This window comes from Mastomys coucha, unplaced genomic scaffold (genome assembly GCF_008632895.1).
Source record: "Mastomys coucha isolate ucsf_1 unplaced genomic scaffold, UCSF_Mcou_1 pScaffold6, whole genome shotgun sequence".
NCBI lineage: Eukaryota > Metazoa > Chordata > Mammalia > Rodentia > Muridae > Mastomys > Mastomys coucha.
In genome coordinates this window covers 59753178-59771769 of record NW_022196912.1, presented here as the reverse complement: position 1 = coordinate 59771769, position 18592 = coordinate 59753178, and the positions used below count along the sequence as shown (strand labels likewise).

The window sequence follows — 18592 nt, the reverse complement described above, 5'->3', positions numbered from 1 at the left end:
AAAAAAAAAAAAAAAAAAAAAAAGAAAAGAAAAAGAAAAAGAAAACAAAAACTAAAACAATCCCCTGTTCCCTCCCCTGCTCACCATCCCACCCCATCCTGCTTACTGCCCTGGCATTCCCCTACACTGGAGCATAGAACCTTCACAGGGCCAAGGGCCTCTCCTCCCACTGACGACTGACTTGGCCATCCTCTACTACATATGCTGCTGGAGCCATGAGTCCCACTATGTGTACTCTTTGGTTGGAGTTTTAGTCCCTGGGAGCTCTGAGGGTACTAATTAGTTCATACTGTTGTTCCTCCTAAGAGGCTGCAAACCCTTCAGCTCCTTGGGTCCTTTCTCTAGCTCCTTCATTGGGGACCCTGTAATCAGTCCAATGGATGGCTGTGAGCCTCTACTTTAAAAAAAAAAAAAAGGCAATTACCACGAGCTAAGGAGGACTCCACCTGTGAAATTCCTTCTCATAAGCATGAAGACCTGAGTTCAGGTCCCCAGAACCAATGGCATGGTGGTGTGGACCTGTAATTCTAGGATTGGGGAAGTGGTGCAAGTGAATCCTTGGGGTTTGTTTATTTTCAGTCTAGGCAAATTGATGACCTCCAGGTTTTGTGAAAGACCCTGTCTCCAAAAATAAGTAGGGCTGGAAAGATGGCTCAGTGGGTAAAGGCACTTGTTTCACAAGTCTGGCACCCTTACTTCAATCCCTAGACTACAAGAAAAGGTAGACAAGAACTGACTCCAAAGTTGTCCTCTGGCCTCCACATACATGCCATAGTATATTCATGTGCTGGCCTGAATATGCTTGCCCCATGGGAGGTGGCCTTTTAGAAGAAGTGTATCACTGTGGAGGTGGGGCTCTGAGGTCTCAAATACGAGGCTCTAGCCTGGCCAGTGCAATCCACAGCCTCCTCCAGATGCCTGCAGCAGACAGAGTCTCCTTCAGAGCTACCTTCAGATCAAAATGTAGAACTCTCAGCTCCTCCAGCACTATGTCTGCCAGCAGTCTACCATATTTCCTGCCATGATGGTAATGGACTGAATCTCTGAAACTGTAAGCCAACCTCAATTAAATATTTTCTCTTATAAGAATTACCTTCATCGTGGTGTCTCTTCACAGCAGTGAAATTCTAACTAAGACAATGTATGCCCATACACCATACACACAGTAATAGGAAAAATAAATAATGGAGTGATGGTGAGGACACCTAACATCCATCTCTCGCTTCCACTTGCATGTGCATGGATCCTCATACATATAAACATACACAGAGATGAACATATGAACATATATACTCTCACACAAACCATAAAAGGTAATTATAATTTCCACATGCAAATCTTATATAAATTCAAGAACCTGTCACTAGAACATAACTCACCAACACAGTCATAGTGATTATTTTCAATTAGTGCGAAGATTATTATTCTTTGTATTTTCTATACTTTTTAAACTTTAATATATATAAACACCTATATACCAAAAATATTTTAAAAGGGATTGAAACTCACTTAAGGATCTTTTCCCACGTGTTACTGTCATAAAACGCATGGCTCCAACTCATCTTGACGGTCCCGACAATGACATTCTGTGTGAACACATCTGAGCCCAGCTTCCGATAGAGTTCCTCACACTCATCCAGTGGCATGTGAAACAATCCCAGCATAAATGCTAATATGGCCCCTGAAATAAACATTCTTAGTGTTTATCATTAGTGATGTGACTGCTCTTAAAATTTACACATGGCTCTGAACAACCTGCTGAAATTCTACCTCTGATACTTTCTAACTTAACTTGGGACAAAGCAATTCTCAGAGTCCCAAGTTTTACCATCTGTGAAATGGGTATAAATATTACATTAAATTAAATTATATCTAAGATGTCATGGGAAGTAAAACCATGTTTTACTAAAAGAATACAATTTATTTGAGAACTCATTAAATAAGTTCCCCCTCAGTTTGGTCCTAGAATCAATATGATAAAATTTTGATATTAAATATTCTAGAATGTCCTTTAAATAGCTGATTTCAAGTACCAGTTGTAATTGGTGGGACACACTGCCACCTAGTGATTGTACTTGCCTAACTCCTAACTAAAGAAAATGGGGTGTTGGAAGGGTGAGGATCAGCAAGACAGGCAAAGACCTACTAACTCACTTAACATGTAAAGAGTGTTATGAATACATTCATGTCTACACACATGTGTACCTAGTATGCAGAAAAGAGCACTGGATTTCCTGGAACTGGAGTTACAGATGGCTGTGAATTGAACCTGGTCCTGAAGAAATTCAGTGTTCTCTAAATCCCAAAGCCATTTCTCCAGCCCCCAAAAAGTGTATTGTATTGTAATTGGTATCATTCCAATAAAAGATTAAATAACTGATAACTTAAAAAGGCAATATTATAGATTAAACTAAACAAAAAATTTTTGAAATTGGACAATAATCCTAATAAACAAATAATTTGCTAAAAAAAATTAAATGCCTTTTGGGAGGCAGGTGATGGTGAGGAGCGGGTCTCTCTATGTAGCCCTGGCAGTCCTTGAGTTTGCTATGTATACCAGGTTGGCATCAAATTCACAGACATCCTCCTGTCTCTGCCTCCTGAGTGCTAGCAAAGTGCCTTTCTTTTCAGAAAGAAAGTCTAAAGGTTAGTAAGGACACTACCCATAAACTAAATAAATATGTGCTTGTTGATGTCATAAAAACCAACTAAGGAATAAACAAAACGGGGAAATGAAGAAAAATTATGCAGCACTTATAACTAAAAAAGTATAGTAGAAAGAAATGTTACAGACACAGAAACCTACATGCTACACAACATCATGATTGGTCACTGGTTTGTGGGCTCAACTGTAGTAGTCACTCAACAAGAAGCTACCATGAGACATTTCAACTGCCAGGTCCACTCCAAATTTAACAGAAATGGGTAGAGTAATGTTTCAAAACAAACAAGTAAACAAATGATAATATCCTTAGGAAAATGTCTCTTTGACAAGTATTCAGAGGCAAATCACCTTTTCTTATTTTAAGAGTCACAATAAATTCTAATATATTAAAAGAAATCTATGGAGCCCAAGCAGGCCTAGAACTCAAGTTCGTCCTGCCTCAGCATCTAGAGTGCTGAGATTAAACACATGTGCTACCATGCCTGGCTGCTTGCTGCCTCTTTCTTTACAATAATTTTGTAGCTCTTTGCCTGTCTGGAGGTAGATCTCATTTTTCTATTTTGTGAATCTGAAGTGAATTGAACTTGGGATTGGTTTTTTCCACCCCATATATATACCAACTAGTAAAATTTAAAAGTAGCTATTTAAAACTGAAGATACATTTGTTCTACGTTCAAATCACCATATAAATAACATAGGAAAAAATTACTCTGCTATTCCTTACAAATAGACCTTTTTAGCACCTTTAATTTCCTATTAACTCAAGTGGCATCTGACCACCTACCACTGTATCCTTCTACCACCATCCCCTTACAAGTGACTACGTTCAAAATCAGGAATTCGTAATTATTCCTTGCCAATGCAACTGGTTGAAAGTATAATAATAAGTCATTTTAAATGCTTAAACTTAAAAAGTTACATATTTAAACTATAATCAGTTTTAAAAGTTCATCATACAAACAATTGTTCATCATTAAAGTTGTGAAATTAGTATCCACCCTTTCAGAGAAGGTCCATGATCTCAAGCCTGTGCTGCATGTTCTTGGTCTGTGATCCACTGGTGGCACACACCCATGCACATGATGATAATTACCTGTGCTTACACCGCAGATGTAATCAAAGAGCTGATGAATCGGCTTCTGAGTAAGTTCAACCAACTTCCGCAGAGTCTGAAGAGCAACCACACCTCTGTAAAACAGAAAACAAATTGATAATTTCTGTTTCAAGGGAAATTCAAGGTAAAGAATAAAACAATTCTAAAAACTTTTACAGCTTATATACTAATATGAAAACAATTCGAACTAGCATCAATAAAAATCATCTGACCAAATTTTAGGATCACTTCAAAATACTAACACAAAGCCTGTGCAATGATAATGTACTGATACATTGTAGTATTGTTTTTAAGTAATATAAAGATATGACAATATTAGATATTTTAAAAGCCTCAATTCTGTAAGTACTTTTAAAAAACATCCTCAGAGGTTCTGAAATACTATAAACCATTTTCTTCTTTTATTAATATAGTTGTTCACCTATAATCCCATGTATTTGCATTTATGTTTCAGTGGTCATACCTTCTTTAGTTTTTCATTAAGTTTTTTGAAACAATAAACTTAGAATCATCTCTACATTAAGAGTGTATGAGTTAGCTGGGCAGGGGTGGCGCACACCTTTAATCCCAGAACTTCGGAGGCAGAGGCAGGTGGATTTCTGAGTTCGAGGAGCCTGGTCTACAGACTGAGTTCTGGGACAGCCAGAAGCCAGGGCTACAGAGAAACCCTGTCTCAAAAAACCAAAAGAGTGTATGAGTTACTATTACTGACACTTTGTTCATTTCTAGATCTTTACTAAAGGAAGTAAATAACTCTTGAGATAATAGTAAATAGCTTCACTACTACTAAATGAGAATGGGAAATGTAAAAGCGTCTAGGGGATTTCAGCTTACTTAGGATGTATCACATATGTTGACAATTCTAAAAATCAATGGTGGTGCATGCCTTTAATCCCAGCACTTGGGAGGCAGAGCCAGGCGGATTTCTGAGTTTGAGGCCAGCCTGGGCTACAGAGTGAGTTCCAGGACAGCCAGGGCTACACAGAGAAACCATGTCTCAAAAAACAAACAAACAAACAAACAAATGGAAAGAAAACGTTCCTATGTTGTTGTTTTGTTTTGTTTTGCTTTTTAAAAGAGTTATTTATGACAAGTTCAAATCCCCAATACATGATGAGGGGTAAGTCAGTATTACAAGACAATGAAGTTTCAAACTGTACCTTGATGGGGCTAAGGGAGATCATTAAAACATATCTAGATTGTAGTAGGACACCAAGTGTTGACTTCTGCTTACTTGCTCGCTTCCTTTTCTTTTGAGATATAAACTCACTATATAGTCTTGGGTGAACTTGAAGTCAGAGAGATGCCCCTGCCTCTCTCAGCCTCTTAGGTGCTGGAATTAAAGATATTGCACTACCACACCCAACATGACTTTTTTTTTTAAAGCTGAGATAAGTAATGTGTACTTCAGGAACTGTGAGACAATGGCTTAAAATAGTGTTGCTATATTATAATTCTAGGTAAAACACGAAGAATTAAACATGGTGCTATTAAAGTAGATTTAGCAATATGACATCTATTACCTTTTGCAAAGGAATTAAATATGAATGCATATGTCCACAAGAAAAATACTTGAATAAATTAAAATATCGAAGTTCTGATTTATGGATTGTCTTTTCCCTTTCCTTCCAAAACTTTTCTAAGTACATATACAAATAGGGAGTGAAGTAACTTTATTTAAATAAAGAAAAGAAACCAACAAAGAACACTAATAAATGAATTCAGAATTAATAATATAAGGAAGACTTGTTAAGTTGCTAATATATGCCTAGCACTATGTAACTAGTGCTTCTTACACATACAGAATAAAGACATAATTCTTGCTCTAAGTGTGCGGGCACACACTTGTAATTCCAGCACCTGGGAGACTGAGGCATAGCTACATAGATAGTTGCAAGACTACCAGGGATGCACAGTGAGACCTTGTTTCAAAAAAACAAAACAAAACAGACAAATACGTTGGCTCTTTTACAATCTCTTGCATCATTGTGTTTCAATACAAACCTCCCTTCCTGGTTAGTTGCCTTACTTTCCTAAACTCAAGTTCCTCAACTGCAGAATGAGGGACTCTTGTGGGTCAACTAACACTGCTCTGGGGTGCTCTGCATGTAGGATGTCAGTCCTTCAGTGACAACCAGAACTATCTCCAGACACTGCCAATGGAAGATTACTTATCTAACGTTTATCCATGTACACTCCTAGATTTTTCCATTATGTCCTCACTATCTCCTCTCTGTGTGACTCACAAAATGCTTAAAGATTAAGCACTTACACAAATGGCTTTTTATCTATTTTTTTATAATTCCATACAAATATGCAATGCATTTTGATCATCCTCCCTTCTCCTTCCCCCAGCCCCTCCTGGAACCCCCCTTTTATACCTTCAATATTTTATTCTCTCTTCTCTCTCTGTCCAATCAGTGCTGTCCTTACATGCATGGATACAGAGCCACCCAATGGCATAGTGGAGCAATGCATGAAAGAAGCCATACGGCCAAAGAAAACTTATACTCCCATCTCTGGTTGCCATTAATTGCTGATAGTTCTCAAAAGGGGTAGGTCTCACTCAGGAGCTCTTCTTCCATGGAAGTCTGAGTGCTGTGGCTTCATTTTGTGCAGTATTTTCTACCTTAAGTTCACATGTACAACAACCCTGTCTTGTAGCAGTTCTTTCCAACCTCTGGCTCCTATAACTACTGCCCCCTCTTCAAAATGTTCTCTCAGCATTAGGGAAGGAAGTGTGATTTTTAGGATATAAAGGAAGTTCCTTTAGTTGAGAGTATACAGTCACTTATTCTCTGTATTCTCACTGGTTGTGCATCTCTACATTAACTGCAATCCATTGCACAAAGAAGCATCTCTGTCGTAGGCTGAACACTTCACTAATCTACAAATCAGAAGTATTTAGAAGGCAGTTTGATACTATTTGCATTTAGGAGAACAATAGTAGATTCTACCCTGGGGCCTAAGACCTCCTTGGTCACTGGTTCTTAGCCTGGTTTACCAGGCATGAGTTTCCTCCTGCATAAAAATCCTATAACCAAGTCAGAAAGCTGCTGGTCAGTACACCAATGTGCATATCTTGCCAGGTGGGTTCCTTGCAGCTTGCAGGGCTCATCTTTGTGTAAGAACATGACTGACTTTTCTCCCCAGCAGCCTGCATAGAACCTTCTGGCTCGATGAAATCTAGCCAGCAGGGAGGGAACTCAAAATTAATTCAGACTTCATTTGTCCATGTCTTGTGATCAAAATGTATGGTTTCTCCAACACTGGTCTTACCATCAAGTTCTGGAGGGTGACCAAGGGAGATGGCCTTAACCTGTATTGATTGGAGAGGGTATCTGGAAGCCCCTGACCAACAACTGGAAGGGAGATACCCCACACATAGCACTGAACTCTGTTTGATAATTCCTCTGTCCTTCCTACAAGGTAACTCCAATTCAAACACCCTTAGTGTTAATTATACCTATCCCCACCCCATCTTCTCTCTTACTCTCCACTGCCCACTATAGAGGCCAGACTAATCCAAGACTTTCTCAGAGGCACCGATGAAAAAACAAGAGAACTCCAGTTCTATGTCCTTCTCCAGAAACAGATATGGCAAGGCTGCTCTTAGGCTGGAGCCGGTTCCTTGAAGGAATCAAAGTTTTTGTCTTTGAGGACTGGTCCCTTCCAGCTGAGCTGTGGTAATTAGTACTTAGGCAGTGGTGTTGGGGTATCTTGCATTCTCTTGGCCAATATTGTCTGATTGAGCTCTCAGCTGACCTTGGCCCTTCCCCTGGATGCTGTACTTCTTAATAAAGTTACTTAGCATAAGTCATCAGCTTATGTAAGACCTCCTGGTTCCCACTATTGCTCTTGTCTTCTTTATTTCTCATCCTCATTTTTCCCATTTGCACCCCATTGTTCAGGATCCTAACTCCTTTGGGTCTGCATTGCCTCACCTCACTTGCCATCTATGTTCTAATATCCTCCCTTAAGGTCTTCCTTCCTCCTGCCCCAGTGTCTACTTTCTAGTTTCCTGGCTTCTATAAGCATTTCATGTTAACAACATAAATCTAAAATCCACATATGAGAGAACATGTGACATTTGTCTTTCTGGGTCTGCATTTCCTCAATCAGAATAGCTTTTCCAATTTCACCCATTTATAAGCAAATTTCACAACATTCCATTGTATATGTATGATATTTCACTGTCTATTATTCATCAGTCGGTGGGCATCTAGCCTGTTCCATTTCCTAGCTGTTATAAATACAGTAGCAATGAACATGTATGAGCAAGTACCTCTTTTATAAGATTCAGGGGCTTTCAGGTGTATGCCCAGAAGTGCTATACCTGAGCTATGTGGCAGATTCTTTAAGGAATCTTCATGTTGATTTCCACAGTCTATTCCAGTTTGCACTTTACTGGCAGTAAATAACTAATGTGTTTTCCAAGATACTGAAGTTTTCACTTTAAACAACAATGTTGATGACTTGTAATACTCTTTCAGATGATAAGTATTAATTTTATCCACAGTTAATGATTATAAAGTTGATGGCAGCACTATCACTTTTTATGCCTGCCTTCACTTGGCTTTGCTTTCCTTGACAGCATGCACAAAGACTCAATCATACATTTTGTTTTTCCTACTCTTCTCTTTTCTCCTCGTGATAAACAGAATTGCAAAGGCACAGATGATCATTCACAGGGTTTATACCTAACATGATCTTAACTGATCTTTACTATATCTAGTCTCATTTTCTTCAAAATTTTTATATAAATCCTTTCTTCCTACTTCAGCACTGCCATGGTCATTATCTGAGGTTACTAACTGTCTTATATCTAGGTTCTAAAATAGCTACCTTCTCTCATCTACGGCTTCACTTTATATCCAAGTCAAAGTCTGAAGGACCTGATGACGGGGACAGCTATGAAATGGAACAAAAGGGGCACTGCTTATATACAGCAGTGTACAAGGAGAGCCAAAGTCTGAGGTAAGAGGGGAAGACAAAGGAAACAGATACCTAACATAGAAGATTCTAGGGAAAATGTTCAAAAGACAAGGCCAGAAGCTAGGCAAATTATGACAATGTAAACTATGAAAGAATTAAGCACAGATGATGATTATAGGCAATAAGGGTTAAGACTGATCATAAAATTGCTTCCTGAATGAGCTTGTGTGTGTGTGTGTATGCATGTCTGTATTTGTTTTGGTATTGTACCAACAGCATGAGGGAAGACAGAGAAGCAACAAGTTGATAGCCTAGACTCTCCTTCTAAGCATCACTTTATTATGTGAAAAGCTAGACTCCAAAAAAACTAAAGTTAAAAAAAGGTAATTTTTTGAGAGAATGGTTGGTGAGTTCCTAAAGATGAAATCTGTAATATAAAAAGATTAAGTCAAAATTTAAAATGATCCAAATGTCATAGTATCTTTTATAATCATAAATAAAAGTGGCTTTATGTTTTACCTTTAAAAATTGATTTTATAACTATATTTTTTATGATAACTATATTAAACCATTTTCTTTAAGCTCTCTAAAGCTCAATAGAACCTATAGTCTTTTAGGTTTTTTTGTTTGTTTGTTTTGTTTTTTGTTTTTGTTTTTGTTTTTTTTCGAAACAGGGTTTCTCTGTAGCCCTGGCTGTCCTGGAACTTACTCTGTAGACCAGGTTGGCCTTGAACTCAGAAATTCACCTGCCTCTGCCTCCCAAGTGCTGGGATTAAAGGCGTGCGCCACCACTGAGCAAGTACCTCTTAGTCTTTTAAAAACCATTTTTTTCTAGCCTTACCTTGTTCCTCCACCATCAATCGTGAGGATTCGGATTCCTCTGCCTTTCACTGGATCTACATAACCAATTAAGGCCAAAATTTCTCTAACTGCAGCCTGAAGCGTTTCATCCTTAATTTGTCTCAGCCGTAATAAATGTGGAATAATTTTTTCCTACATTGAGAAAAAAGATATCTTGTTACTTATGTCAAACCAAGAAGGAACTAGTGTCATTGTATATTTGTGGAATCCCAACATTAAAGACATAAATACAGGGTTATATGGCCTGGGTCAAACAGTGGCATCCTGTAACAAAAAAAAAAACAAGTATTTTTAGCTGATATGAATAGATCATAAAATCAAAGTGTGCTTATTACTTTCTCTGTAATTAAGTGATTACTTTATGACATGTTAATATCAATAATAATTTAGCATATATTTGTCCTAATTTGAAGACAAAAACTAGCATCTGTCCACATATTTTCTTGTAATGTACAATGTGTGCCATAATTTACATCCCTATAATCCCAGCAAGGGTCTAAAGCAGGAGGACTGTGAGTTTGAGGCCAGCCTGGGCTACAGAATAAACTCCAGGCCAGCCTGGGTTACATAACAAGACTGCCTTTAAAAAGAAAAAAATCCAACACTCAATATAGAAAATACAATATCTTAATACAATTAGTAGTAATTTTGATAAAAAGTTTGCATAAATTTAAGGGAAAAGCTGAGTTATGTAATGTTCAATAAACTGTGTAATTTTCCAGTGTTTTATTCAGTTTGCTTCTCTTTCTGATCAGCCAAACTGAAATACTATTGTTGTTCTGTTTTTTTAATTTATTGCTGTTCTGTTTGTTTAGCTAGTACTGAGCACCAAAAGAAATCTGAACAATAATATACAGAAATCTGAACAATGGCAGACATGCTGAGAGCAAGTAGAGAAGCCTGAGCAAACTCAGGAAGCCTTTTTAACCCAGTACAGAGCTGCTGAAGCAGCCAACAGTAGCTTTCCAAGACAAGGATAACTGCTGCCTAGGAAAAGCTGATAAACTCGCTCATTTGCCGACTCTGGGAAGACACAAAGGCTAGAAAAGCTGGGCCTGGTTGAGAAGGCCAAAAAAGGAACAAAGAACCCAGCTCTGCTAAGCATGCGATCTCATGGAGGTGGGGCTTCACTGCATGGCTGATTTCAATTTAATACACCTGCAGAATTCTCAAAGTAGGGTATATGTGAGGGAAAAATGCTAAACTCAAGCTTTCTGGAAAAAAAAAAAATGTTTTGTATTCTTAAGTTTTAGGACCCAAGGCATGGTGGTGGCATAAGAATACACCCTAAGAACAGGGAAAACTAGTTGTCTTTCCCAATTTCTAAGCATCCTTAACTCAGTTCTGTCCAAACTTACTGAAGGTTGTATGTCATCTGGAGAGCAAAGTAACTTTCTGGACAAAGAAATCTACATCTTTTTGAAACTCACAATGCCCAGCATACAGAAAAGTCACGACGAATGTCAAGTCAGTATCACATAGTCAAACACCGGAGGTAATCCTCCTACATCCAAAGCATCACATACTTATAAATTATCAAAATAAGCTTAATTAAAGATACATAGGCACTCACATAGAAGAATTTTTCAAATATTGAAGGAAAACAAAGAGCAAATTGATACTTATGGCAAGATTTTTTTTCCAATAAATGGTCACTTGTTTAGCTGGCCATGTAAAAGTATAAAATCTTCTGCCGTACACAGTAAAATCAATCTATTCTAGATGAACAATACATACAAATGTGAAAGGCAAAAACAATTTTAGAAGAAACAGAAAAATACTTAGGTTAGGCAATTTCATTTGTGGGAGGGAGAACTTCATATATGAGTTCTGCACCTACATCATTACCTCCTCTCCTCCTATGCCCCACTCCCTTCAAAACTCATGACCTCTTCTTCTTTGTTGTTGATGATGGTCACGGTAATCGTGCATGCGTGCGTGCGTGTGTGTGTCCACACAACCTATTGAGTCCATTAAGCTTCGCCTAAATGTCCATGTCCAGGACACACCACTTGGGTTTAGACAACCTGTATGGGAGCCTTTCCCTGGAGGAAACTGGTTCTCCCTCTCAGCAGCCACTGAAAACCTGCATGTATTTCTTCATCTAAAAGTAGAAGCCTCTGGAAAGTCTCCCACCACATTGGCATTTCAATTAATGTTATCATTATGCCTGTCTAGTTCAGAAGAAAAAGAAAAGATGCTTAAAACAGTGGAAGAAATTGGCTGTGAGTTTGTGGGTACACTCTCCCTGTCATGTCCAGGGGATACAACCCAGCAACAAGTAAGTATCCTGAATCTCTGGCTGTTACAATCTTTCCACTACCACTACTGCAATTCTCCCTGCCTTCCACGTCCCCCCAAAAAGCTTCTCTGATGAGTGGTGAGAGCTACACTTAGCAGGCAAAATGTGGAAATTCAAATATTTCTTAAATTGAACACATATAAACTGGACTAAATTAAAACTAGTATCTGTTCTTTTTAAAAAAGATTGAAAAGATAAGGACAGGTGGGTAAGACATGGTACACCCACATTCTCCTGGAAAGCTTGTACCATAACTTACGACAAATGAACTTTGTCAACCAGTGAAAAAGCTGGTAGGCCGCCTACAAAGTGGTACATACCTACAAATCTAGCACTTGAGGAAAGGCAGAGGCAGGAGGATGACAATGATCAGGCCAGCATGAACTACAAAGTAAATTTAAGGCCTAGGTAAACTTACATAATGAACCTAACTGAAGAATATAAAGAAGAAAAAAGCTGCTTAAAACAATGGGAGAAACTGGCAACAAGAAAAGTTTAGTTGAGAAAGATCATACCAAGCAAAACATGACACAATTTCTTCAGTTCCTTGGTTTTAGATTATTATTTAGGGGAAATATGACAACTTTCCCCAACTACCTAGATTTTTGTTTCTGACTGATCTAAATAGAATTTCTATGCTACATTTCTTCTTGGTACTCAAGGTTTCTTGGGTTTGGGATCAGTTCTCAAATATAAGAGAATACTCAACAGTTCAACTATCATGATGATTTCTAACAGGCTAAAGCTGAAAACTACCCAGATCTATTAACAGTACAACACAAACAATAAATTGTGACCCACCATAATAAATAAAAGGAGAACAAATCATTTACAACTACCTGCCACACTGAGTAAATCCTATCAATGTGCTGAGGGAAAGAAAGTCATCATACATGGAGCCCAAATTATCCTTTCTGCAGACTAAGACTGAGATGGAGAAGAAAGACTTCTGGGTACTAGTGATGTTCTGTTTGTTTCTGTGCTGAGTCTCTGAATGTCCATTGACACTTACAAAATATCTATGTTATTCTTGCATAAGATGCTATTAAATCATTCTTTAAATCATATGCTAGTGTCTGAAGACTAGGTCTCTTGTAAAGCTCATGTTGGAACTTAGTTCCTAGTACAATATTAAAAGTAAGGTCTTTCAGGAAGTGCTTAGGACATAAGACCTCTGCCTCACATGAGTTTAAAGATCTTGGAAGTGTGGCTGAAAATGAGCTGCGCTGTTGTTTCTTCTGCTGTGTGACTGAGTCATAAGCTGCAACAAAATACCTTACTGAGCTCTGGTTGTCCTGGAACTCTCTGCAGACCAGGTTGGCCTCGAACTCAGAAATCCACCTGCCTCTGCCTCTACCTCCCAAGTGCTGAGATTAAAGGCATGCGCCACCACCGCCTGGCTCAGTGTAAGGTATTTTGTTACAGCAACTTGGAGGACTAAAACAGTAATTATATTTTAGATCTCTTCTGACATGAACATTATCCTTAAACACACATATGTATTTCAAAAACATAACTCCAAAAATACATCAATACATGAAAGAGAAATCTCAAATTTTAGGAATATGAAATATTTAAGCTCTGAATGTATGTGTTATACAATGTAAAACTATTGAAGGGTACATTTCAAAGAAATACTTTTCAACAGGACAGATATCAAACACTAAGAAAGTATGAATTAACAATTTTCTGAGTGGTAGGTTAAAAAAGCACTAACTGGGTTTTAAATGAAATGGTAACAATATCATTATGGCATTTCCAAATTAGGGGATAACATTTGAAATGTAAATATATAAAATACCCAATAAAATAAATAAAGTGTACAAGTAAACTCAGTATAAAGAGGCTCACCTTCTTTATTCACTTAGCTTCTCTTTAAATGGTGTATTTAATGAAGTCTAAACTTTGTCTACTACTGTATACATAAAATACTGAGGCAAAGAACGCTAACTGCTTTACCAAATCAATCATTAATTCATATGTTTTGGACTTCAAATGTAAAAAGACCACAGTGGGATTTTAAAACAAACATTAGTAATGGCTTTCTGTATTATGTTTCCTGTCTTTTGTTTTTAGACAGAATCTTGCTAAACAGCCTAGGCTGGTCTCACTCTTTTGATCCAAATATTGGGATTAAATGTGTTTGACCACATCTGGCTATTTCCTATCTTGAAAAATGATTACATAGTAAAAGAGCTGCACTGCAATTAAGAATTTGACAATTCTGAAGTAATGTAACTAACATATTTAAACATATGTTCCACTTTTACATAGGCCTACCTCAAAGTATAAATATTCCTGATCATAGCAGAATTTATGTCACAGGACAAACAGAACTCATTAGCCTAATGTGAATCACAAAATGAGACAATTCCTGAATATATACTGTATGATTTAAAAGAACAAAAATGTATAAATAAAAAAGGCTTTGCATTCCCTACTGTAATAGGTTTATTTGAATTTTTATTTCAAGACAAATATTAAATAAATTTGAAATTACCTTGACAGCTACTCCTTTTCCTTCAGGAAATTCTAGAAGATGAAAAGTCAGTTCTTCAACCCTAGTAATACAGAGCTTTGGGTCGATTGTTCTTCTTAAGGCCTGAACTAAGGCTCGAGTTCTGTTATCAATACTCACTCTTGCAATAATCTATAAAGTCATATGAAACATGATTAGAAGATGGAGTTACTCTACAAATGGTTATTATCTCTTAAACACACACTGAAAAACAACTTGCCTTTTCTCGCTGAAGTAACACACGCTTTTTCTCCTCTGCCTTCTTGTCTTTGCCGACAGTTTGCTCAGTTTTAGCAGGCTCTTCCTGTTCTTCAGGCTGACTCTTGGGATCAGACTTTAATTTGGGCACAAGTCCACCAATGTAACCACCGACTAAGGCTTGTACGCCTTCAGTGGGACGAGAAAGGAAGTTAGCAATACTTTGTTTTGCAGACACTGGGTGAACCTCAGGCATCTGGGTAGGGCTGGAAAGTTTGTCTTCAACATCTGGGAGAGATCCTGAGTCTGGTCTGTCTGTCACGGTGTCAGAGCCAGGAGAATTGGATTTTCTTTCTTCAAGGTATGGTTTGTCCTGAAGTTGTTTATCTTCCTTTGATTGAGACATTTTTGCCTTGTTTTTGAAATATGAATTAATGTGATTCGCTAAAAAGTAGAATGACTCTCCAAATCTGGTGGTTATACGGTATGTGTAATGGTAAAGGCTGTGTTTACCTGAATCTTCTTTATCTGCAAAGTAACTTTTCTGTTCTGCAAAAGAATTCTTTTCTGCTGATTTATCACTATAGTTTTTCAGAGATTCAATGGCTTGCTTAACATTTTTTTGTTTTAACCATCCCCTATCGGATACTTTTCTTAATATTCGAGAACTTGGTTTAAATTGAGCTAACCGTGAAACCATTTCATTTTGACTGCCAAAAATAACCTTTGAAACTGAATTCAAAGTACTTTTAATACGGGACATATGAATGCTCACTTTTGTAAGTCCCTTGGGAGCAGAAGTGCTAAGTTTCACAATTCCAATATGTAAAACATGGTTGCTTGGAGAGTGCCAGTGTTTGCTGCAATGTGCTTCACTTCTGTTCCATTTACAGCTTTTCTTACTTGTGTGAAACTCTCTATGCACACTGACATGGTTCATGCGCCAATACTGTTTAGAACACACAAAATGGAACTGTTTGCTTCTCTGTTTCCCACAAAGACGTCTTGCATTATTAAGGAAGTAAATATATATATCTAGAGTCAAATTAATAGACATAACTTAAATATCATTTATTTTCTATGTGACATTCCATTCCTGAATGCTTCATTTAAGAAATTCCATAATTCATGGTCTTACCTGAAATGGTTAAAAGAAAAAGATTAATTAGCATTCAAGTTAAAAATCAAAGTTGAGTTAATACATATGACTTTGTACCACAGCAACAAACCATCTCAAAGAAAGATGGAATAAAGCTAGAGAGATGGTTCAGCAGTAAAGAGAGCACTTGTTGCTCTTGTTAGAAGACTGGGTTCAAGCTTATATATTTCAAAAGTATTTATATACCCAAGGGAGACATAGACAATTAACTTCGGAGGTGGCTTCTAGGAAAGAGAACAACGAAGAGTGAGACTGAATTCTTTGCTTGATATCTGTAGCTCTTGTATCAAGTTTGAAGAAGAGGACTTTATGAGATGAGTGCTTTTTCAAATTTATATTGAGAAAAACGTATATATTTTCAGTATTGCTGTAGACAAGCATCTACATAAGACTGTTAATTTGATTGTTTTATATCAAACAACTTTTATAATACTCATTTTTATTGTTATATTATTTTATAAGTTTTAAGGAATATGACAAAAAAGATATTGTAGGTATTGAAGGGGGTCTCTGGGAGGAGTTGGGGTACAAAAGGGAAATAAGAATGTGATTTAATTCTATTTACTTAAAATGTTTTTAAATGCTAACAAATTCAGATAAATTGAAATCATGTAACTTAAATGTTAATAAAAGTGAACATTAAAGTTAAAAAGAAAAGAAGAATAAGAATAAGAAGAAGAAGAAGAAGAAGAAGAAGAAGAAGAAGAAGAAGACTGGGTTCAGCTCCAAATTTCAGGGGATCAGGTACCCTTTTCAAGTCTCTAAGGGTACTGCATAAATATAGTACACAGATATATATGCAGGGAAAATACTGAAACACATAATAAAAAATAAAAAATTTAAAAGATGCACTACTGTATTTCCAATATGCTGATAAGATTTCATTTTTAAAGTAAGAGGAAATAACAGCATTCATTGCAGATGTCAGTGAGAAGTTGGGAAGTAGAATGTTTAGGAGAAGAATTCAGAGACATTTCCTACTAGGTTTTTCTAATTATACAGTTTCTCTTTTTATTATTAATAAATTATTCCCTAGCTTGAGACATCAGATTTTTAGTACTCTGTTAAACTGTTGTGTATCTTTACAGACTGTTTAATCCACAGTGACCATGGTATGAAGTGTTAGGGCTATACACAGCTTACTAAAGAACCTCCAGCTAGGAGTCATGCTAGGCTTAAGCTTGTAAGTCTCTCAGCTTCCCTAGAAGATAGGTTTATAAATTTTTACCACTAATTAGTAATTAATTCCATTCACAAAAGCTACCAACTACAAATAAAATACTTAAAAGTAAACCAAAGCATATAATAGACCTCTACCATGAAAAAGATAAAATATAACTGGTAATAACTAGGACCAGCAGGACCGAGGCACACAGGAACTCCACCAGCCCAGTGGCTTAGGTTCCTTCCGGACTGTCTGGGCGGGTGCCCTGAGCAGACCTTGGGCACAAACTCTGCAGTCAGTCCTGTGGGGAGCCCCAGCTGCCACCATATATATATCGAACACCTGGTCTCTGGCCAGAGCAGAGAGCATTGAGATAAACAAGCCTTAGTTGGAAAAGCTGGGTGCCTCTAGTTTGTGATGCAAGCTGCCATGATTTTCCCGCAGCCTATTATGCTTTGCCACGTGGCTGGTGCTAATTGGGACCAGGGAAAGTATTTAACCCACAAGGCCTGGGGGCTGGAGAGAGATTAGGAGTAAGTATATAGAGAATAGTGAGTAAGTATGTATAGATAGGAGTAAGTATGTAGATATAGAAGTAAGATGTATGTAAGAAGTAAGATGTATGTAAGAATAGGAGTAAGTAAGAAATAAAGATAGAAGTTAGATGTAAGGATAGAAGCAAGATGTAAGAATAAGAATAGCAGTAAGATATATGTAGTAAGATGTAGGGAATAGGAGTAAGTAGGAAATAAGAGTAAGAAAGAAGAAAGTAGAAAGATGTAACTAGTAAGATGTAAGAAGAAGATATAGAAGAATATAAAAGAAGCTAGCTAGAGAAGAAGTAAAAATGAAGGTTCCTGATTAAACTGCATGGAGAAGAGCTCGTTGTTGCCTCCTTATTACTGATGGACCAGAAAGGCGGCTGACATATGATGGCCCACGTATGGGGAAACCAGACACGGAGGGGCGGCAACACAGTCCCAAAACACCCAGAGGAAGCTACTGCACTCCCAGGTACTCTAACAAGCCCAGGATCCCAGGATCCCAGGATCCCAGAATTATAGGATCACAGAGACATCTTGACTCTGAGGAGTTCTGACACAACCAGGACCACAGGAAGGACAGGCATCAGGCAGATTTAGCCAGGGCAGGTAGCACTAGAGATAACCAGATGGCAGGCAAGCATAAGAAAATAAACAACACAAACCAAGGTCACTTGGCATCATCAGAACCCAATTCTCCCACCATAGCAAGTCCTGGACACACCATCACAATGGAAAAGCAAGATTCAGATATAAAATCACTTCTCATGGTGATGATACAGGACCTTAAGAAAGACATAAATAACTCTCTCAAAGAAGTACAGGAGAACACAGGTAAAGAGCTAGAAGTTCTTAAATTCTTAAAGAGGAAACACAAAAATCCCTTAAAGAACTACAGGAAAACACAATCAAACAGGTGAAAGTAATGAGCAAAACCGTCCAAAATCTAAAAATGGAAATAGAAACAATAAAGAAATCAGAAAGAGAGACAACCCTAGAGATAGAAAACCTAGGAAAGAAATCAGGAGCCATAGATGCAAGCATCACCAACAGAATACAGGAGACAGAAGAGAAAATCTCAGGGGCAGAAGACACCATAGAAAACATTGACACAACAGTCAAAGAAAATGCAA

General features: G+C 37.5%; 1 protein-coding gene across 1 annotated transcript in view; it reads right to left on the bottom strand.

Moving 5' to 3' along the window:
* Nucleotides 1-18592, bottom strand: part of Pnpla8 (patatin like phospholipase domain containing 8) — a 42868-nt gene that overhangs the window by 15033 nt on the left and 9243 nt on the right. Inside the window, exons 2-6 of the mRNA XM_031355291.1 lie at nt 14616-15731; nt 14378-14527; nt 9556-9707; nt 3759-3853; nt 1510-1681 (exon numbers count right to left, since the gene is read on the bottom strand). Coding sequence (XP_031211151.1) covers nt 1510-1681; nt 3759-3853; nt 9556-9707; nt 14378-14527; nt 14616-15650 — 1604 coding nt within the window. The 5' untranslated portion in view covers nt 15651-15731. The remainder of the gene's footprint in view (nt 1-1509; nt 1682-3758; nt 3854-9555; nt 9708-14377; nt 14528-14615; nt 15732-18592) is intronic.